At 39.8% G+C, this 22,764-nt stretch overlaps 1 protein-coding gene across 5 annotated transcripts in view; it reads right to left on the minus strand.

Annotated features, from left to right (window-relative positions):
* The window catches only part of LOC111152345 (potassium voltage-gated channel subfamily Q member 5), a 530,797-nt gene that overhangs the window by 72,204 nt on the left and 435,829 nt on the right, over window positions 1-22,764 (minus strand). For all 5 annotated transcript variants that reach the window (XM_022510852.1, XM_022510851.1, XM_022510853.1 and 2 more), the window contains exons 6-8: window positions 16,709-16,819; window positions 11,025-11,120; window positions 252-346 (exon numbers count right to left, since the gene is read on the minus strand). In XM_022510852.1, the coding sequence (XP_022366560.1) occupies window positions 252-346; window positions 11,025-11,120; window positions 16,709-16,819 (302 nt within the window). The remainder of the gene's footprint in view (window positions 1-251; window positions 347-11,024; window positions 11,121-16,708; window positions 16,820-22,764) is intronic.

Here is a 22,764-nt window from a genome sequence, read left to right on the forward strand (position 1 = left end):
CTATAAAAGTTTGAATTTCTTTAATCTTTAAGCTCAGTCTGTGAATGGTGAGGAACGATGCTGAGTCCATTTAGTTTTGTGCCCGAGTTGCTACTGAACAGGTTTGAATCTCTCAAAGGGCAACAGAGAATAAGACAAAAATCAACATGTGCGTGTGTGCGTGAGTGTGTTCGTGTGTGTGTGTGTGTGTGGTTTGTTTTCTGAACATGAAGAGGCTCGATGACAGCAACAGCTGTCACACTGATACCTACTTGGTAGGGCTGCAGGTGTGCAAGGCCTTCAAGTGTGGCTTCCAGGTGGCAATAGAAACAGACTTCTCATCAGCTGCGTAACTACGCCAAACGCACTGCATGTGGCATATGTGGGGACATAAAAAAAGAGAAACAAAAGAGAGGAGAAAATAGAATAAAATGAAAAGGGGGATTATTAAGGTAATATATATTCAGAATCTTATCTTTGTCATACTTGGCCCCGATCAATGCCCAGACGGTGAAGACGACGACTTTGGCATTTTCAGCCGGCCGTTAAACACATTCTGCCACATCAGTGGAATTGGTTTTCAGAACAACTCACACCAGACTATAAAAGTACCAAAAAGTATGACATAAAGCAATCTGTGAATTGGCTAGGAAAAGAGACGGTATTATCTGAGGTAAACTATCTGAGCAAGAGCATGCATTCCGGGAACGCACTGCACATCTTTAGTCACGATTTGCTAAGATAGTGGCAAAGCACTACTGACAACTGGCAATGCGACCAGTAAACTAATAGTAAACCAGTTAGTAAACTAATGACCACCAGGGTCGTTAACGTATATGAATTAGTGTAATTCCCTGACGTTGGACTGTGTAATACTTCTAATGCTAAAAATGGGGACAGCTGATCACAAAAAGCAGGGCTAAAACAAGTCAGGGAAAATATATTCTCTAGGAATATAATTGGAAAGTTAAAAATTTAATGTCATGGTCTAAGAATATGTTATGTAATTTTGTAATTAAAAAAAAAAAAGATTTTATTTATTTATTTGTCAGAGAGAGAGAACAAGCAGGGGGAGCATCAGGCTGAGGGAGAAGCAGGCTCCCCACCAAGCAAGGAGCCTGATGTGGAACTAGATCCCAGAACCCTGGGATCATGACCCGAGCAGACGCTTAACTGACTGAGCCACCCAGGTGTCCCGTATGTTCCAAGTTTTTGATGTAAAACATAAGCTCTCTCTCTAGGGGCTCCTGGGTGACTCAGTTGGTTAAGCAACTGCCTTCAGCTTAGGTCATGATCTCAGGGTCCTGGGATCAAGCCCCATGTCAGGCTCCTTACTCTGCAGGGAGCCTGCTTCTCCCTCTCCCTCTGCCTGCTTGTGCTCTCTCTCTCTTCCTGTCAAATAAATAAATAAAATTAAAAAAAAAATAAGCTCTCTCTGTTTTATATAATTACCACTGACATATATAATACAATGTATCTTCATGTAATCCTTACATTCAGAATGTGGATTCAGACTTTTATTTTGTAGAAGAGAAAAAGAAAGGCTCAGATAAATTAAGAGGTTTACACAAGGTTGGTAGATTTGAGACATTATCTCAGATTGCCTGGTTCTTGGTCTTAGAATCCCTCTGTTGTCCTTTGCTTACTACATAATGACTGTTCCTGGAAGTTTCCCTCCGAACTGTCCATTTGAGAGATTGCCCGAACTTACTTTCTATATAGATGTTAGCGAATTTTTTCTCTTTGTAATAAGTCTGCAAACATTTCTAATGACCAAGTGTTTACTCCAATATCCCGAGAGAAAATTTTTTTGTTATAATTCATAAATCAAAGCATTCTACTTTCTGTGACAGATTCATTTAAATGGGTCATATCCCTACTGAATAATCATCATTCATGATTTTGAAACTTCCAATGAAAAAAACAGTGATCTACTAATATGCCTCTTCTTGAGAATATCATTAAATAAATAAGCCCTGAACAAAAGGAGTTAAAAGTTGACCCGACAACTCTGGGAAACTGTTTGGCACTATCGATTACAACTGAATGTGTAGACATACCTTATGATCCAGCTCCACATTCCTACATACATACTCAATAGATGTGCTTATATATGTTTTTCAAAAGATACATACTATAATGTGCAAAACTGCACTGCTTTTAATAAACCAAAGCTGGAAATGCTCAAACACCTACCCATAGAAGAATAAATAGGTAATGTGGTACATTAACATAGTGGAACAGTCTACAGTAAGAGTACATTAGAACCATGCCCAACCATCACTAGAACCATGCCCAACCGTCACTAGAGAAGCACACTCAAACTTTGAATGATGAACTTTATATGAATCATGTTGAGTGAAGGAGACAAGACACAGAAGAGGACAGGCTGTGTGATTCCATCTCATCTATGCTGTTGGAAGGCAGCACAGTGGTGTCCCTTGGGGGACAGTGATTGAGAAAGGATACATAGGAGGTACTGGTCATGTTCTATTTCTTTATCTGGGTGCTGGTTACACAGGAGTGCTCAGTTCTCTTTAGATATGTGTTCTATTCTGTATGCACATTATACTTCAGTAAAATGTTCAGTAAGTGATATAAAGAAAAGTAGGAAAAGACCTGAGGGTATTAAAAAAATATATTATTAAGAAAGGCTTAAATAACTGAAGCAGGGTTCCTTGCCTGGAGCTTTGCTTACATGGCTCACTGTTGATTTAGCCTGCAAATCTGTGAAAACTTATGCTAAGCATCTTGGCATCTTAAAGAGAGTAAAACAATTATCATATCATCTTGAAATGTTCATTTTTGCAAATAATGTTTAAACACAATTTCCAGAGTAACCTAGAGTAATCGATGAAAACACATTGGTTTATTACCGCAGTTACTTATGTTATGAGGCCCAGGGAACCTCCAGTGCTCTGATGGCCCACATGGCTGTTCCAATTAAACAATTTTCACAGTAGGCATCATACAGATGTGAACCCAGATGCGTTGAAAGCAAGACCTGTGCAGAACTTAGAAGAACCCAGCAAGTCTGTGCATTATTAGATACCAGTGAAAAAAAATCCCAAACAATACAACAAAAAATGGGATCAAGACATTACCTGCCCATGTTACAAAGAACTAGGGATGAAAGAGGCCTCTTTTAGAAAGTTGAAGATTTTAAAAATGAGACCTGATGTCTTGCTCTTTTTCTATCAAGTTGATCTCAGGAGCTAAGCTCTTATTCCCTTTATTACTCTTCTCCTAAAAATGTCTTATAAATGGAAGATACGGAAGGAGCAAGTGGCATCTGTAGTGCAGCTGATACTAGTTAACAGTAAAGATGGAAGTGGAAAGAGCAACTTCATTAGTCTTACAATCTTAATAACTTTGTCCCGTCCTTAGCTTGCACTCTCAACTAATTGCTTCCAGTACCTGAACCTCAAGGCCACAACCATATGATCAAGTAGCTGATATTCCTATATTTAAGGCCAAAATCACACAGTGGCTGGCAAGAGAAGAATAATGCTCCAGAAGGATTTAATTGACATAGCATATGTACTCCAAAGGATAGGCCAATAAGAAACTAAATGAAAGCCAAATTTATCATTTATCAGGTGACCCTGGTACTTTAGGCTGCCCAGCAAATTCAAACTTTGGTCTATAATTATAAGTAAAATATCAGTATAATTAAGTTTTTAAAGGGAGTATTTACTTTGTATTGTCTGGAGTATTACAGCTGTGGCACATTTGACCCTTTCTGGAAATTTTAGTTTCAGGTCACCTTCCAAAAGTATAATTAACATGGAACTGATTATTTTCAAGGTATAGACTTTAAGAAGTCAGAGAACAAAAAGATTTAGGGTGAAAACCAGCAATCCCTTTCCCCACCTTGCTTCTCATTAATTTTTGTTCCTTAGAGTTAAACCCCCTTCAGCTCTTAGAGCTATTGTTTCTATTTTTAAGAATTCTTATTTTTAAGGATTGTCCTCAAACTTGTATTTCTTGATATTTCAATTTTAGGCATTACCAATTAGCTTCCCGCCATGAAAAATGATGGCAGTTCACTCATGCATCCTCTTCTTCTCCTCTTAGCCAAACAACAATTTTTAATTAAGCTGCTCTTTAGCATTTGCACTGTGTAACTACTGTTCCTCGTTCAGCAATGGGGTGTACCAGGACTTCTTTTACTTTCCTATATATAGAGTTTTGTTTTGTCTTAGAGCAATTATTGCCCTAGTTCAATTTCTCGGTTTGCTTTTATACCTCTTGTGTACCTCTTGTGAATACATTTCCCAACTAACAGAACTCTAAAACTCCACTTGTCAAGTACATCACGAAATCTGTCAGTTTCATTTTTTTATTTCCTTGGAGATTTTTTTCCTGGAGTTCTCCAGCCTCCTGAGGCCTGCTGGAGCTTTTGTTCTGGGACTTCCCTTCCTATCATCCTGGAGATTCCCTTGACTCGTTCCGGGGTAGGATCTCTTCTTTCTTGGATCCTATGTCTCTTTCTTGGTTTAGCTTCTTGTTTTAGGAGAATAATTCTATCCAAGTAGCTTCCTTTTTAAAAAAAAATTCAGCTTTATTTAGGTATAACTGACATAAAACTGTAAGACAAGCGAAGTGTAAATCATGGTGATTTGATATATGTATATATTACCCCCCATGCCTTTATCTTTGTTGTTTTTTTTTTGTGAAAACAGTTAATTTCTACTCTGTTAGCAGATTTCAATGATATAATACAGTGTTATCAAATATCATCACTATGTTGTACATTAGATCCTCAGACCTTATTCATCTTATAGTTGAGTTTTTACCCTTTGACTCTATTTCCCCAACCCTCCAGCTCCTGGCAACCACTTTTTACTCTGTTTCTAGAAGTTGGACTTTAAAAAAATTTAGATTCCATATATAAGTGAGACCACACAGTATTTGTCTTTTCCTGTCTGGCTATTTCACTTAGCATAATGCCTTCAGAGTCCGTCTATGTTGTTACCAGTTGTAGAATTTCCACGTTTCACATGGTCGAAATAACATTCCATTGTATACATATACTACTGTGGAAAACAAGACGGCAGTTCTTCAAAGAATAAAAAGTAGAACTACCATTATGATCCAGCAATTCCACTTCTGGGTTTATATCCAAAGGAAATGAAAACAGAATATCAAAGAGCTATCTGCACTCCCGTGTTCACCTCCACACTATCCACAGCACCCTAAATGTGGAAACAATCTAAGTGTCCTATTAATGGATGAATGGACAAAGAAGATGTGAGACACACACACGCGCGCACACACACACACACACACACAACCCCCAAGGAACTTCTTGAATAAAGGTAAATGGTAGGTAAAGTTTTGAGATCTTACATGTCTAAAAATGTCTTTATGCTATTTTTACACTCAGTGAATAGTTATGGCTGAGTGTAGAATTTTAGGTTGGAAATAATTTCCCACCCCAAAATTTTGAAAATATTTTTAAAAATTATTTTATTTATTTTTCAAAGAAAGAGAAAGAGAGTGCGCACAAGCGGGGGAAGCAGCGGACAGAGGGAGAAGCAGGCTCCCCACTGGGCAAGGAGCCTGACGCAAGATTCCATCCCAGGACCCTGGATCAGGACCTGAGCTGAAGGCAGATGCTTAACCAACTGAGCCTTCCAGGCATCCCAAATTTTGAAAGTATTGCTGCATTGTCTTTTATTTTAGGGTTACTAATGAGAAAGCTAATGCCATCTTAATTCTTGAGACTTTGGATACATCCTGCCCAGAAGACATGTAAGGGTTCCTTTTTTGCAAGTGCTCTTTTGTTTGCAGTGCTGGGCACTTGGTAAACCCTTTTATTGTGACCACTCCGTTCTGGAGAATCATCATGTAAAATTTCTTTGCTAAAATCCTCCCTTAATTTCCCTGTGCTCTTTTTGAGGTATTAGTTGGATATCTGATCTCCTGGTAGTGTCCTCCAAGTTTCCTATATATATATATTTTTAATCTTATTTTCTATCTCTATCTTTTCCTTCTAATTTCCAGGAGGTTTTCACAGCTTTAGCTCTGTTCCATTTTCTTTCCTTTTTCTTTCCTTTCTTTTCTCTTCTTTTCTTTCTTCCTTCCTTCCCCCCCCCTCAGCCGTCATGTTTTACATATCTAGGAAACTTTCTGTCAGGCTGTTCTCATGTATGGATAAAGCTCTAAAAAAGATTATATAAGCTCTGAATAAGGTTTGAGTATATTGACTGCTGGCCTTACTTCAGGGTAAACTGGTGGAAGCCAAAGTCTCAATATATAATTTTTTTTTTCTTTTGGGCCACATAACATCCCCACAGCAATCTCTTCTAATCTCTTCCCTTCAGGAAAATAAGCCTGTCTGTCAGCATCCACTTCACAAATTTTCACTTAATTCCCCTGTTTCTGTTTCCAGCAAGCATCTTGGCTCCACCCTGAGCTGGTCCAATTTTTCTCAAAGCAAACCCCCTAACATGGCATTTTTGAAGTACCTTTCAATGCTAGCCCCAAGACTTCAGTGACGCATATATGAGGACACAACTGTTGCTATCTGAGAGGAGTAATGCATTATGATTCAGACCCCAGGGACTGAGTCCTAGCTCTTCCTAGGCTTGGCCTGGAGATCAAGTGACATCCCGTATTAGAAACACCCAGCAAACTGAAAAATACTTTGCAAGTCTTGGGCATTATTAATAAAAGTTGTGACATTTGGGCAGGTATTCAAGCTGCTTTCTTTTCCCAGAGCACTCCACTCGAAATGAAAAGTTAATTTAAATAAATCATGCAAAGATATTGACATAGCTAAATTTGCTGAAAGCTGCTGGGGTTTTTAACTTTTCTCTAAAACCCAGAAAGGCTGGTTAATTTAATTGTCTCACCAACCAAATGACAAAGCAATTTGGGCCTCTCACTGCCTTTTTAAAAAAATTTGTTAATTTTTAATCGAAATATAATTGGTATATAACATTGGTTTCAGGCGTACAGCATAATGATTTTATATTTGTATATATGTGAACTGATCACTGCAGTTAAGTCTAGTCTCCTTCAGTGCCCTTTGAGAAAGACAGTGGCTTTGACCTAAAACAAATGACATTACTCTTGGTCTTGAGCTTTGTGTGCTCAGCAAATCAAGGAAAGTTTATTGGGTGAGAAAATAAATGGATCAGCAAGTGAGGATTGCTTTTCAATCTACTGCATCCTTAAAAATGATTTGCTGCACTGTATAATCAAAGCTTAAAATTCTGAATTCTGGCGAAGGATTACAGCAAGGAAGAACAATGAAAACATTTAATAATTATATTAGTATTGCTATATCTAGTAAAAAATCAATTGCATTTGGATGGGGGAGAACAATTTCCTTTCAAATGTGTAGACTCTTTGATTAATGAAACTATGATTAGATTGTAAAGGTATTCTTGAACATTTTAAGCCTTTCATTTTATACTATTTTTGTTCAGCATAATACACAAGCTGGAGTTTTAAGTAAAAGAAAAATTAATGATTTCCCAAATATTACCTATACTTGCATGAACTTAATTATTATTTTTTATTGAAGCATAGTTGACACACACTGTTACATTAGTTTCAAGTGTGCAACAGAGTGATTTGACAATTCTATACATTACACTGTGTTCCCCACAAGTGCAGCTCCCACCTGTCACCATATAATGCTATCACAGTACCATTGACTATATGTCATATGCTGTATCTTTCATCCCCATGGCTTATTCATTCTATAAATGGAAGCATGTACCTCCCACTGACCTTCACCCATTTTGTCCAATCTCTTAGCTCCCTCCCCTCTGGCAACAATCAGTTTGTTCTCTGTATTTATGGGTCCATTTCTGCTTTGTCTGTTTGTTCATTTGTTTTATTTTTTAGATTCTACATATAAGTGGAATCATATGGTATTGTCTTTGTCTGACTTATTTCACTAGCGTAATACACTCTAGGTCCATTCTTGTTGTCACGAATGGCAAGATGCCACTCTTTTTTATGGGTGAGTAATATTCCATCATATAAGTATACCACATCTTCTTTATCCATTCATCTATTGATGGGCAATTTGGGTTGCTTTCATATATTGGCTATTGTAAATAATGCTGCAATAAGCATAGGAGTGCACATATCTTTTCGGATTAGTGTTTTTGTTTTCTTTGGGTAAATACCCAGTAGTGGAATTACTGGATCATATGCTATTTTTCTTCAAGATTTTATTTATTTATTTGCAGAGAGAGAGATCACAAGTAGGCAGAGAGGCAGGCAGAGGGAGAGGGGGAAGCAGGCTCCCTGCTGAGCAGAGAGCCCGATGTGGGGCTTGATCCCAGGACCCTGAGATCATGACCTGAGCTGAAGGCAGAGGCTTAATTTAACTGAGCCACCCACGTGCCCCTCTATTTTTAACTTTTTGAGGAACCTCCATACTGTTCTCCACAGTGGTTTCACCAGTTTGCATTCCCAACAGCGCACAAGGGTTCCTTTTTCTCCACATCCTCGCCAACGTGTTATTTCTTTGTTTTTGATTTTAGTCATTCTGACAGGTGTGAGGAAGGATTTCTCATTGTGGTTTTGGTTTGCATTCCAATGATGAGCGATGTTGAGTGTCTTTTCATGTGTTTGTTGGTCATCTGTATGTCTTCTTTGGAAAACTATTCAGGTCCTCTGCTAAATTTTTAATAGGATTTTTTTTTTTTTTTGGTGTTGAGTTGTGTAAGTTCTTATATATTTTGGATATTACCTCCTTATTGAATATATCATTTGTAAATATCTTCTCCCATTCTAAGTAGGTTGCTTTTTCATTTTGTTGATGGTTTCTTTTGCTATGCAAAAGCTTATTTATATGAGTTTAATTATTGGTCACAGTATATATTACATAACTCAGTTCCATAAAATGAAATTCTAGATCTCTAAGCAAAACTGTTCAGTCAGCCTCTCACCTTTTACGGGTTACCTGAGAGGAAGGCCTTGTCTGGCTTCGGCTGTGGACATATAAACACCTCAGGTCCAATGATTTGCTACAAGAGTAGCAATATGTTTTCACGTTCAATTGGAAATTATTTTTGCACAATTTAGTAGTTGATAAGTTAGATCAGGGAAGTTCCTCCAATATTCGGTATATCTTTCTTGTACAATATGGTAGCTAGTATCTATCATATTACTACTGACCCCTTGAGATATGGCTAGTGCCACTGAGGAATTGAATTTATAAGTTCAAATAACCATATGTAGCTGTTGGCAGAGTTCTGTGTCATCGCAAGGGATACATGCATGAGAAATGCCTCAAAGGGCTCACTTTCTAACAGAACAGCTGATACTCCAAAATGTTTTTTGATATATCCAGAAGTATCAAAGATCTGTGCCTAGAAGTGGTTATATTTTGAGTGTATGTTGTCTGAGAAATTATACAATAGAAAAACTAATAAATACTTCAGTAAGGATTTTAAATACATGTGAATTTGACTTGTGATAACAATATCTCCATTCTCCTGGGAGCAAGGAGTCCTGATAAGGGTAAGATATATGATGGTTTCATATATAGATAGGGCATGGTGCCCGGATGGATGTAAGGAACCCAGAGAATAATTTGTGCACTCGCAAGTTGGAAAACACTTCTAGAATTAAAAGACGAGAAGGAAAGATAATTCAAAGATAAAAATAGTAAGACGAAAAATTCACTGAAAGTGTGGCAACACTTCATAAGTGGTTAAGAAGCACCAGAGGATGAAAGGCTAGGAGCTCTGGGCCTCACGTGTCTTGTGTGCATACTCAAGTGTGTGACACCTCTTTCCATTATGGTGATTATCACTTGGCTTCAGATCTGAAACTTCTACTACTTACGAATCTCTTTCTTTAAGAGAACAACATTTCTCTTTAATGCTCTTTAAAAAAAAAGAGATGGTTTGCATTAGAAAGCATGCCCAATGGTCTGTCGGTAGTCGTAGAGTAGTTTGACTTAAAAAATTAACACTTATTTCATCATTACATACAAAACGATGTCTTTCATGTAACTGAACCACCCTCCCCTGCTTTTTCCCCTACTCCATTTCTGTTGGAGGACCTGCGAATTACAGCCACAGACAAAAGCTAAAGGTAGGCCTGTGCAGTGGTCATCCCTCACCAACACACCCACTTAAACCTACAGTCTAAAATAACACAGTGTGCTTGTCACTACCTCATGAAGACAAATCTCCTAACGTCTCAGATCGCCACACCAAACCCCAACAGTTTAGAAGTTCTGTGTCTCCCACTGCGTGTCAGGAAGGGAAGAAATCTCATTTTGTAGAATTATTGTCTCCGTAATTAAATATCAGCTTCACGGCATGGATTTAGAGAAAAATATACCTTGTGATTCTTAAGCAACCTGGTTTTAGGGTGGTTCTATTCTCAAAAGATATGGATGGCAACAGGAGAAGCATTTGTTTTTAATGCTGAAGCCAACCCAGAGTTATTGAAAAGAAAATGAAACATTAAACAGCCTTATATGATGAGGTAGCTTCAAATCATACGCTTATTAGTTCATATTCTCAAACATTGACATATTCCATAATCCCACCAGCTCTTAAAATGGAATGAACTATTTCAAGTTATTGCTCTAGGTGGCATTAAAAGCAATCCCACGGGTAATAAACCTTGACATCCGAAACAAATACGCTGTTCTTCAGAACAGCGGCCCACTTCTGCCTGGTGAAAGGAATCGCAATGCAGGGAACAATGGCGGGTTCTGCTCCATCCTTAATGATCAATAATGTTTCATCAAGTCACCCATAAGATACATGAGGTCATTCCAGGCCCGACACAACTGCTAACCTCTGCAGGTCCTCGCTGGCATGGTTAATAAATTTGAGCAACGCATGGGCCATTTACTGAAGACATATATTTTTCTTGCTGGGGGAGGGGGTGGAATGTCTACCCAAATCTAAGACTGTACATTAAGTTCCAATCTCATTTTTATGAACAAAATAGATCAGTAGCTCTACTAAGCAGTGAAGCACAAAGACCGAAAACGACCCAGCAAGCACTCACAGAGACAGATGTTGCCCTCAACCTATTACACTGACATTTACCTGAATGAGGTTGGCAGCTGGGTTTCTTCTTTTCTCGAAGTGTTTCTGGCGGTGCTGTTCTTGTACTTTTAATGCAAAACCTGAGCCAAGAATGCCCTGGAACAAAATACAAAAATAGTACTTAAAATTTTTTTTCAAAAGGACTATTAAGTAAGACAAATATTAAAAAAAAAAAACAACACCCTAAAATGAGTCTGAGAAAAGACGAACACTGTGCAACCTGTTCGTAAACATATTACTTATTAAAACAAATACTATTTACCTCTGTTATAACACCATTGGCAATGGCAAGTTTTGAGGCAAGACTGCAAGAAAGGTGACAACTTTTGCTCTTTAGCCATTTATGATTTCTTATAGTGTGGTAAGGGGTAGCACAATCATAAATAAAAACTGTAATTTTGAAAATGTTTTTTTGGTGTGGCTTTCTCCATAACACTTCTTTATGCTTAAGTTAGAGTAAATGCTTGTATCCATTTGGAATTAGGGGACATGATGGAATTTAGAGGGTAGGAATTCTGGTTCTGGACAGAGGTGGGTTTAAAATCTGGGACAATTAATGTCTGCTACTGTGGACATGAGAGTTTTTCTAGCACTTTGATGATACTATGAAATTTTATATTTTCCCACTCTTGAAATGGTGGGGGTATATTTAAAATCTGCCCCCGCTTCATTCTCCATGATGCTATAATTCTACATCTACCAAAGTAAAATGAAAGGGGTGGGGGAGACAGCTAGCCACTCAGTTTTGAAGACAGAAAGTTTTCCATTTTGCTTGTTTATATAATAAAGACAAGAGCGTGGGTTATTGCAAAGCACAGTCCTGCTTCCCTGAGTTTTGATCTCACACGTGTAACACTCCTTACCTTTTTGGTTTCAGCTCACCTATTGAGATTTTGAGGTTAGTGAGGCGGGTTGTCTCTCCTATGTTTATATTAGTACTGGTTTATTAGAAGCTGGTTAGCTTCTTTCTGCTTATCACTTGGAGCTGCCCAAATCCTGGCTCTTTGAAATGCCTCCGTCTTTTCAGTTTGCTTTGGTCTAACATCCATGGAATCGAGATGCTTTGTTTCAGCCTTGGGTTGGCTTTTGGGGCTTGTGAAATTCAGTCTCTGGGCTTTGTCTGTAAGTCTCCAATTTATTGGCGTGGGACATGGAGCTCCCCTGCTTTCAAGTCTGTGGTTTTAGTTGCTTGCTATAAATTATTACCTTTTTATTAAACTTCAAGGAGTCTGACCCTTAGGCTAGAGATGGATGTCTTAGAAGCACTGAGTCAGTATTTATTGTAGATAGGGAATGGTTGTTTTTCTTCTCTTTATATTTTTAAAGTAGGTCAAAGATGGTCTAGGATACTGGGGCGGATGGTGGGGTTTTCATCGATAGGAGGTGTGAGGTCTCAGCTGGGTGACAACTAGGGGAAGATATTTATGGACTCTAGGTCACCTTTAACCTTCCTTCTTATCTTAGATGTCACAATTCTGAGTATATCTGTGACAAAAACCAGATAATTAGTAATGCAATTATGTTTAAAATACAGTTCTATGATAATACTGTTTGCTATTAATGAGCAAGAATCAACTCCATTATTAATTAGGATGAATGACTGTACTGTGAAGTTAGAAATTACGTCATAGGTTCTGTTTTCCATCTGTCTTTTCCGTTACTGTCTCATGCCATCTGAGATCTTCAATAGGTTGAGGCGGCATCAACCAAACTTTGTGCAAACATAAAAACCTGGTCTGTGTCATCTTGTTTGTCGATTTAAACAACATTTCCATCCATCTAGAGGTTATAAAAATGACCTCCCAACTCTAGTCATTTATAACTCCAAAATTTTGTCCTGCTATTTGAAATCACTTAGGAAAGATTTATTTTCCTTTTAATGTTATTTTTCATGAAGTATAAACATGTGAAAGAGTATAAAACATTAGAGTTTATATAACATGCTTGTTGTACGTATTGTGTGGGGGTACATTACATACATAGCGTCTATAATCCATTCACGGAGCATAATTCAGATTTTGTAGACATTAAATTAACAGCAATAGCTACCATTTTGGGGCACTTTTTATGTGAAAATGAGGCTTAAAGTTAGATCCCTTCTGGAAAATAAAGATAGGCCCTACATAGCACGAAATCAGCATTTGCCAAACAAACTAAAATGTGCTAAAAATCATACTGGCATTGCTTAGAAACATATATTAGTAGTTGGCAAATGTTTACTACATATCTCTTGTGCCAGACTGTACGTTACAAAAGTTATTAAACCAGCTCTGCTCATTGTCTCATTATGGCTCCATTCCAATTTTCTTCCACCTCTTTAAGTGCACAGCTCAGTGAACCTAACTAGAAGCCTGCTAAAATAAAGTCCATTATGTTTTATATATTTAGCTCATGAGAGATATCTATGATATATACGTATATAATTCATGTGCGGTCCCTTCAAATACCCAACATCAATATGATGAAAATTCTTAGAAACCGAGTTTGGTTTTAATTCATTGTCTAAGATCTTGTGACTTACATTTTTAGGTTTTACATTTTAACAGAGCTTTAGTGCTCTGTTGAGAAGTGCTACATAAACAGTAAGTAGAGAGAAAATGTGTCTTGGTAAATATTTTAAATATTTTTCCCTTTTCGCCTCCTAGATTTAAGGACCGCACTGTGCATCTGGCGCAGGCAGATGGACTGGACCGAGCGATACCCGCAGCAGGAAGGAAGGAGCATCTGAAAGGGGAGAGAAGTCTGTCTGTGAGGACGACGGTGAGGAGTACAGTGCCTCTGCCTGTCCATAGCTCTGGGAGGCTCTGGGGCTCAAGGAAAGCGACCTATCCAGGGAGTTTGGGAAGGGTGGCCTGTGTGCCTCAGTGATGTTCAGGAGAGTCCTTCTGCTTAGACGAAAGACGGGGAAAGGCTCTTCTCGTTCTTGGTCCTTGGGTTTCCTGGGTGGGAGGAACCCCAAGCAGGATGGCTCACGACTTACCTCTAACATTCCTAGCAAATCGTACTCGTCTAAATCTTGATCACATAGCACTGTTGCGTGGGCAGGTACTTAAAACAAAATAGCATTTCCAGCCACCTTGTTTTTCCTTTTTTAAGGGTATATATGGACCATTTGGTCTTTCATTCAATAAGTAAGAACTCAGCCCCTGATAGTGAGGTTGCAGTAAAACACCGTGGTAAAGCCAGTTTCTCTTGGCATTGTGAGGGAATGTTCCGTTCTAGGCAAGCAAGTTTTTCACACTTCCCACATATATTAATTTAATTTGCATATATGAACATTGTAATCACTTTATCGGGAAACATTCCCAAGAGCACCTGCTTCGTGTCTGATCTTTAACCTAATAGAATGACAGATTTAACCTTCTTGTGATAGCTCAGGGTTTCATTATGGGGACTGGTATTTGGCTGTGCTGGTTGTAGCCAGCTTCTGGGAGGGGGTCGACCCTAATGCTAATTGGCCCCAGGTCCTTCCACACTTTGAACACTTGTGTCTGCTTACCCCTTACAGATATTCCCCCCTCCTTTGTTGTTAGTCTTCTACCATCTCCTCCTGTTACAGTGTTTGCTCAGTCTACCTCTCTGCCTTTGCTGTTTATAATCTTCAGAGAATTGTGAAACTATGTAGCTCAGCTTATCAGAATTTTCTCTAAATTAAGAACAGGTTATGATTTAGGTCTCAAGAGGCTCTCCCATGAGGACAGCACGCACACTGCTGTTGATTTTAATAGCCCAGAAGTTGCCTCCCTCTGTAGCTTTTCACGGGATCACAGAGGTTGTTTTGTATGTGTTCTCAGGATAAGCATAAAAACAAAATCAGCAGGTATATTGGTTAAAAAAAAAAAAAGCCCAAGAATGTGTTTTATTGCTCCTAAAAGTATTTTCATGTAGGGAATTTGATTATTTAATGACTCTCTGCTCTGAACTGGATTGTTGAACTTGCCAGAGAAGTTGATTCTGGATAAGTGAGGTATTTTTTTTGACTCTCCCTTATTTTTCACTTCACAACAGGAAACAATATATCTAGATTCCTACAGAAAATGGAAGAAACACTTCATGAAAGTTTTCTTCGTGACAAGCATTTCACTTATATTACCACATTGGTCTTCACAAAATTTCTCTGGGTGCCATAATTCTTCCTCTATCATAGATGAGGAAACATACCCAAGCTTAAACGGTATCCCTCCAAAATTCATATGTTCCTAATTCCCAGCACCTTAGAATGTAACCTTACTTGGAGATAAGGTCTTTACAGAAGTAATCAAGTCACAAGGAGGTCATTAGGATGGAACCTAATATAGTATCCCCGGTGTCCTTATGAGAGGAAATTTGGACATGGGCAGGTACAGAGGGAAGACAATGTGAAGACAGAGGGTGAAGACTGCCATCCGTGAGCCAAGGGAATAAGTCTGGAACAGTTCCTTCTCTCATGGCCTTCAGAAGGAACCAGCTCTATCACCTCCTCGATTTTGGACTTCTTGACTCCAGAACTGTGAGATAATAGATTTTTGTTGTTTAAGCCACCCAGTCTGTGATACTTTTATAGCAGCCCTAGCAAATGAACACCGTCGCATTAGCAGTGTTTGTGCTGTAGTAGCACATGGCTTTACATTCAAGCTAAGATCTAATGCTCACGCGTATGCACAGTCTTTTCAGTGTCTTCTCTGTGGTCTTGTATGGTCTGGGGCAGAAGCAGCTGGTCAGTCCAGAGCTGAGCTCCCGCCACGGAAACGACATGGGCAACCTCTGCACTCATTCATGGACAGAGGAGGAGCCCTGTGAGCTAAAGGCTGGGGTGTGAAAATCCCTAGTCCCTTGGCTTCCTCTGAAGGGGTACTCTGGGGTCGCTCGGCAGAGGCTGTGACACAACTCAGCGTCTGTCTGGAGCAAGACTGAGGCTATTGTTCCTTAATAGGAACAATATTGTTCATAAAACAATATTGTTCCTTAATATTGTTCCTTAATGACTGAGGCCACTACTGTCACGCTCCTTTTGATGGCTCTCTTCCCCTAGGAGAGGTGGAGTGAACAACAGTGAAAGTCTGGGGATAGAGGCAAATCGTAATATTTTACCAACAGCCAGTAAAGAAACAGGAAGGTATAATCAGAAAGCAAACTTCATCTGTTAAGGAGAAAATAATCCGAAGCTTGGGAGAAGATAAGTGTGCTCTTCATTCTGATAAGATGCAGAAGCTGTTCATTAGGAAAAATCAATGACGATGACAGAAAGAACAAATCATCTGACATACAGAAACCCTTTCAGGTTGTCGGCTTCTCACTCAAATGGATCTGGAGAGGTAAATGCTCCACTTGCCACACCCATCTCTTCAGCAGCACACATTATAAGCCAAAATGGAGAGATCAGTTTAAAAAGAAGATATTTTTAAATCTTTACACATATTTTAAATGCATTAGTAGCACACTGACCGAGAGGTGATGCCATCTGAATTATTATTTGGACATAAAGACCCAGCAGGTATAGAACTTCCAGGTTGAGCATCTCCAAGGGAAGACCATATTTCATAAATTTTCCAACTAGATGTATGTGGAAGAGTCAACATGTTATCAATACAATTATATTTGTAAGCAATATAGATATGTTCCCGGGCATTCCAATTTGTGAAAGCTCACGCTAATAAACCTCTAAGATTTAATTTAAGTCGCTTTATTTTTGCCAAGATACTCACGGCAGGAAGTGCAAAGAAAGAAATGCCAAGGAGCGCAAAGCCTGCAGAAAGCAATCTTCCCAGCCAAGTCAGGGGAGTTTTGTCTCCATAACCAATCGTTGTCAATGTAATCTAAAAACAAAATAAATAGAACGTGCAGCTTAAGTACTTGAGAAGAAAGTTAGAGCCCATGAACAGGAGGCAAAGCAACATTTCCACTAAATCATTATTCAACAAGCCTTGTTGGCCCATTTTATTACTGTGCTTTAATTTTCCGTGACGCATAACAGAGCTTCTCTTTGTTTAAGGAAGGGAATAACCTACATACTTGTTCCTTCCTTATAACACAATTTTCCATCTTTTCTCAGTGCATTCAAAGAAAGGTTATTTAAATAAGCGGATAACCATCAGTGATACAGAAATGATAGCACCATGGATTTAGGACTGGATCAGTACACAAAACAATAACTTATGTTAATTGAGGCTGTCTATTTATTATCTTGGCAGGCATTTCCTGGAGGTCTGGCATGTGCAAGGTACGTGTTATGATTTGTAGTGGAACAAAAATGAGAGGTACACAGTTCTAGTCCTAAGATATTTACGGCGCAAGAGGGGAGACATGTCACACACAAATCATTAAAACACAAAATAGGGCAAGACAGGTATGACGGATGCATATATAATCTGTTTTGGGGACTCAAAGAACAGATTGATCATCACCAGCTTGGGGGGTGCCAAGGAGGTTTTACTGGGGAGATGTTAGCAAACATAGGTTTTGAAGGAGAAGCAATATTTTGAGAGGCAGAAATGATAAAGAAGGTGATCTAGGGAGGGAAAAGAGGTGACCAGCTGCCCAGTAGTGAGGACAAATAGGGTAGGTTCTAGAAGGTGTAAGTTGCTCAGTTGGGCTGGAGCATGGTGGGTCTGAAGAGGATGAGTGGAAGGGGAGATTAACTAGATATACTATAGCTTAGATCAGGGAGTGTCTCTGAAAAACAATATTTGGATCACGTCTCTGCCATGATCAGACTTCTGGGAATCTTCCCATGCATCTTAGAACAAAGTCCTGTCTCCTCTCCAGGGCCCACAAGGTTCTGCATGACCTGGTACAACAATGCGACAAGTGAATTGGGACGGTATGGGAGTGCAAAGTAAAGAGATGTGTTAGCAAGTTCAATAGAAATGCATTTGTTAATTCTCTGGGATGAAAGGGAAGACTAAGTCAACAAGGACTTAGACATTTCAAGGAGAAGATGGTTGAGCCATAAATAGAAATATGATAATGGGAAATGGAAGACTTTGAAGCAAAGACAGAGAGTTTGGTTTTGCAAATAAGTGTTTTTGAAATGTTAGCAGGACTCTGATCTAGAAATGTCGAGGAGGAAATTGAGATCGAGAGCTCAAGTCTTGAAAGAGAGAGATTGGGTTCGGCAGGAGATTTGAGTTTTGGAATCAGGCACAGGATTGTTGAAGATTTGTGAATAAATGAGACTGCGAAGGCTGCAAAGAAGAGGTCCATGGGCATCTCAGGAAACAGACATAGAAGAGATGGAGGGGAAAGGAAAATCAGAGAAGAATAAATATTTTGAAAAGTAAGGGAACTAGAAATGGGTTATATAAATGGAAACTCAATGGAGAAGACAGAGTTTCATAAAGCGGATCCCTGGTATCACAGTCTCATAGAAAACCAGGACAATGAGGACTGAGAAAACATACTGGGTATGGAGACAGATGGCTACTGATGCCTAAGAAAGTGGTTGCTTTGGTTTTATCCTCCTACTGGACCTTTGACAGCAGGGTTACGTTTGAGAGGTAGAAATGATAGGAAACAATGCTCCATGATGCCAGACCTTTTAGAAACTTCCAACTCAGCTTCTGAGCCCTCCCCAGGTTTTTCTTCTCCTCACTTCCATGGGTTTTCTCTTGATATCTTTGGTGGCTCCTCTTACGTGGCATCTCCCACACAAGTCAACCTCTGACTATTGGATTCTTAAGGTTTGGTTCTGAGTTTTCTCTTTCAAAAAATTCTGTTCTTCTCTCACTTTCTTTCCTCTTTTTTTTTTCTTTCTTTCCTCTTCTATTCTCTCTTTTTTTCTCTCCTCCCAGTTGATTTTAGTGTTCTCATGAATGTAAATACCATTTTTATGGTGCACACTAAATTTATACTCCCAGGCCAGATTCTTCTGAGCTCCAGATTCACCTATGTGCAGTTGATATTTCTATCTGGATGGCACATAGTCATTTAAACTTAACACGTTTAAAACAGGGGTGCCTGGGTGGCTCAGTGGGTTAAAGCCTCTGCCTTCGGCTCAGGTCATGATCTCAGCGTCCTGGGATTGAGCCCCGCATCTGGTTCTCTGCTCAGCGGGGAGCCTGCTTCCCTCTCACTCTCTGCCTGCCTCTCTGCCTACTTGTGATCTCTGTCAAATAAATAAATAAACTCTTAAAAAAATGTTTAAAACAGAAAACTTATTCTCTCCAAACCTGTCATTCCCCCAAATGCATCCCCTCACAGCCTAATCGAGGGCACCACCATCCACCCAGATGCTCATGTCAGAAGCCTCGGTGCTTGTTTCCCTCACTCCCTCCCTGAGTCTATCAAGTCCCATGGGTTCTAACTCCCAAAGATACTGCCAATTCATCCCCTGCTCACTGTCTTCCCTGCCATGGTGACAGGCCAGGCTGCTGCAGCAATTTCTCAATTGCTCTCTCTGCTTTTGTTCTTGATTCATTCCCTCCAGTTCCTTCTCCCTATATCCGTGAGGGGAATTATTTTGTTACTCCCCTTTAAAAAGCCTTTAACAGCTACTCATTGAATTCAGAATAAACTCTAAGACCCTAACTATGGCCTACCTGATCTGGTCTCCACCTACCTCTCCAAGATCACTCTGATTTCACCCTTGCTCACTGTACTTTGACCACAATGTACTTTCAACTCCTCAAATAGGCCAGGTTATTTCTACCACAGGACCTTTGCATATCCTATATCCTGTTTCTTCAGCCAGAACTACTCTTCTCCCCACCCTTCCTAGAGCTCCTTCTCATTCTTCAAGTCTTATCCAAAATACTCTGTCATCAGAGTGGTCTTCCCTACACACCCTGTCTATAACAGGGTCTTCAGTTACTTTCTATTTCAGCCCCTTGTTTCTTAATAGCACTTAGTATAAGTGGTAGGTTTCTGTATATTTTTTTGGAGAGAGGTCCCTCTTTCCTTTACCAGAAGGGTAACCATGTCTTTATTATCTCTCTAACATCTAGCATGATGCTTGCCACAAAGTAGGATGAACACAATAAATATTTAGTAAATAAATGAAGAATCCTTTCAAGAACACTGGTAACAAATGGAGTGAGAAAAATCAGGCCAAAAATCAAACCTCTGACTTGAAGACAGACTTTCTAGGATGTCTTTGTGCATATCTACAGAGAGAGTGAGTCTGAGCTGGGGAGGAAGAGTGGTAGCTTCATTACAGGGTGAGGCAACCATGGAGGAAAGAAAATAGGATCAAGTGTACAACTGGAAGGGTTAGCTTTGGCATTGTGGAAGGACATGTCTTCTACCATGGGAGAAAGCTGTGGACACAGTATGAGTGAAGGGCAGCTTTGGAATGCCTGAGTTGGTTCTCTTCAGTTTCAGTAAAGGTGAGGGTGGGGGTTAGCTGTGGGGAGTGAAAGACTTAGAGCTTCGGGCAGTGACCATGTGAGAGAGTGTCAAGGACAAATCAGCAAGAGAACAGGGAAGGCTCAACCAAGGTTGGGGAAAGAGAATTTGTGAACCTAGTGGCCAAGTTAATCACACATCGCTAGCAGTATTAGGGGTGGGGGTCTTCAAGGAATTCCTTGAGATTGCAGAAAAAATATTCCTGGCTCATTTTGTTATAGGTTCTTAATCCTAAATATGTGGGAAACATTTTAATCTATACTTTTTCTGCAAAATAGCTTAATCCTTTTCCAGCAGTTTAATCATAATAAACTGAAGGAGGTATTTCATGGTTTGGTCACAGCAATGAGGGTACATTTCACGGTAAACTTTACATTCTAATAATGCAATAGTCTCCCCTTATCCATGAGGGATACATTCCAAAATCCCAATGGATGTTGAACCCTACATACACTGTTTTTTTTTTTCCTAAACACACATACCTATAATAAAATTTAATACATAGATACAGTAAGAGATCAACAATAACTTATTATAGAAACAACTACAGCAATCTACTGTAATAAAAGCTATGTGACTGTGGTCTCTCTTGAAATACAATACTGCCCTCACGTTTCTTGTGATGATATGATAAAATGCCTACGTGATGACGTGACATGAATGACGTATGCCTGATGACGTAGCGTCATCTAATCTAAATCTGATCTAAACGTCAGAAGGAGGACCATGTGCTTCCCAAGGAAACAGAAGGTAGGTAACAGAAACAGTGGAAAGAGAGACCACGGATAAGGGGGAGCTACCATGCATGAGTTATTCTCCTTGGCTTATCGCTCAGAGAGCGTTTTTTTTGTTTGTTTGTTTTGTTTTTTTAAACCACCGCTTTTAGGTCAGAAGAATGAGACACAGCAAAATGACGATGTGCCCAGTGTTTCATTCTGAGTAGAGAAGAATGCCTGCTCTCTCTCATTCTGAATTTAGAGCTGCCCTCCCTCTTACAGGCATGCTTTGTCGGAGACAAAGGAAGCCCGGGAACGCTGAGAGCGGCCTCCCTGCCCTCCTCTCTGCACTGGGTTCAGGCTGGCACGCAGAGTCTGGAAGGGCTGGTGGCCAAGCCCAACAACTTCCTCCACTCCGATTTCAAAGTTTCTCAGGATGTTGTTTGGTTGAAAGCATAGAGGTCTTCCATTGCCAGCCAGGCTTGAGAAGGATCTGGCAACAGGGTAGCAGTTTGGTCTCAGTCCATGCTGGGGAGCAGGACTTTCCTTTGTCTCACGCCTGCTGGGAGCAGGTCCCTTTCTGTGGCTGCAAAGGGGGTAACTGGACTCCCTGAAGGGGACAGACGGGTAGTACCAGGGATGAAACTGACATTTCGAAGATGCACTTAGAATAAAACGATGTGAGCCTTCTTTACGAATTCACACGGACCCGTGGCTTCCTAAGCAATGACCGGTTGCATGTGATGAGACCATCCTCCGATGAGGCCTGCATAGATGGTCATTGATTTTTCTGGACTTTTAGGTCAAGTTGTCCTTGAAATACCAGTGTGTCTCCTGGAACAGCACAACTACATTATGTTTCTTTTCTTTTCCTAGCCTCTGGAACGCCCTGCTAACGATTATCAGCTGGTTCTTTGTACCTGAACTGAGTAGCAGCCTTGGGCAGGCGGGGGGCTTATTCTGCCACACTTGTGCCAAACAATAAACCCAGTTCGTCTTTTAGAAATCCTGTGAAGCATTCAGGGGCCGAACCCAGTAATGATGAGTTTCACTGGGATCCAAACTCAGAGAAAGGTAGGCTCACACAGAGGCCCAAAGACGCCAGCTCATCAGGGGAGCTCCTGGAACAGCAGCTTCTTTCAAAGAAACTTGAGAGGCTGCCTGTGTGATCTTCAGGGGCTGGAGGAAATGTACCATATTGGACATAATTCCATTTTGGACCTACTTCCAGAGCTTAAAGGAGATACGCCTTTTGCACAGGTTAACCTGTGCTGAATAGATTAAATTTTAAAAATGTATTTATGCATTTACTCATGTTTTTACATATGGATTATTGATTCTTACTCATTGACTTTAGACTATGGTTTTACAATATCCTTGGAAAGTCTGTGAGGTTTTGGTTTTACTTATGAACATGAAAAGACAGACTAAAAAAATGTCAACTATCTCTTCCAGTGCAGTTGTGGGGAGACGACTACTTTCTTTGAGTGAAAGGATGCCATTTAATGCCACACTTTGTGACTGGAGGTGGAAACCAGCAGAGGCATTGTCAGGTGATAGCTGGACCAGATGGGTCAGGATCTGAGGGAAAGGCTCCCTTCAGCCTCAGTCGACCTCAGGAACGCTGGTAGTTTGAGCTGTCGTTCCGTCAGGCCATTTACTTGAAGGTGATCTGGCAGATGGGAAAGGTTCAGATAAGTTTT

This window comes from Enhydra lutris, unplaced genomic scaffold (genome assembly GCF_002288905.1).
Source record: "Enhydra lutris kenyoni isolate GAN:26980312 unplaced genomic scaffold, ASM228890v2 scaffoldscaffold28, whole genome shotgun sequence".
NCBI lineage: Eukaryota > Metazoa > Chordata > Mammalia > Carnivora > Mustelidae > Enhydra > Enhydra lutris.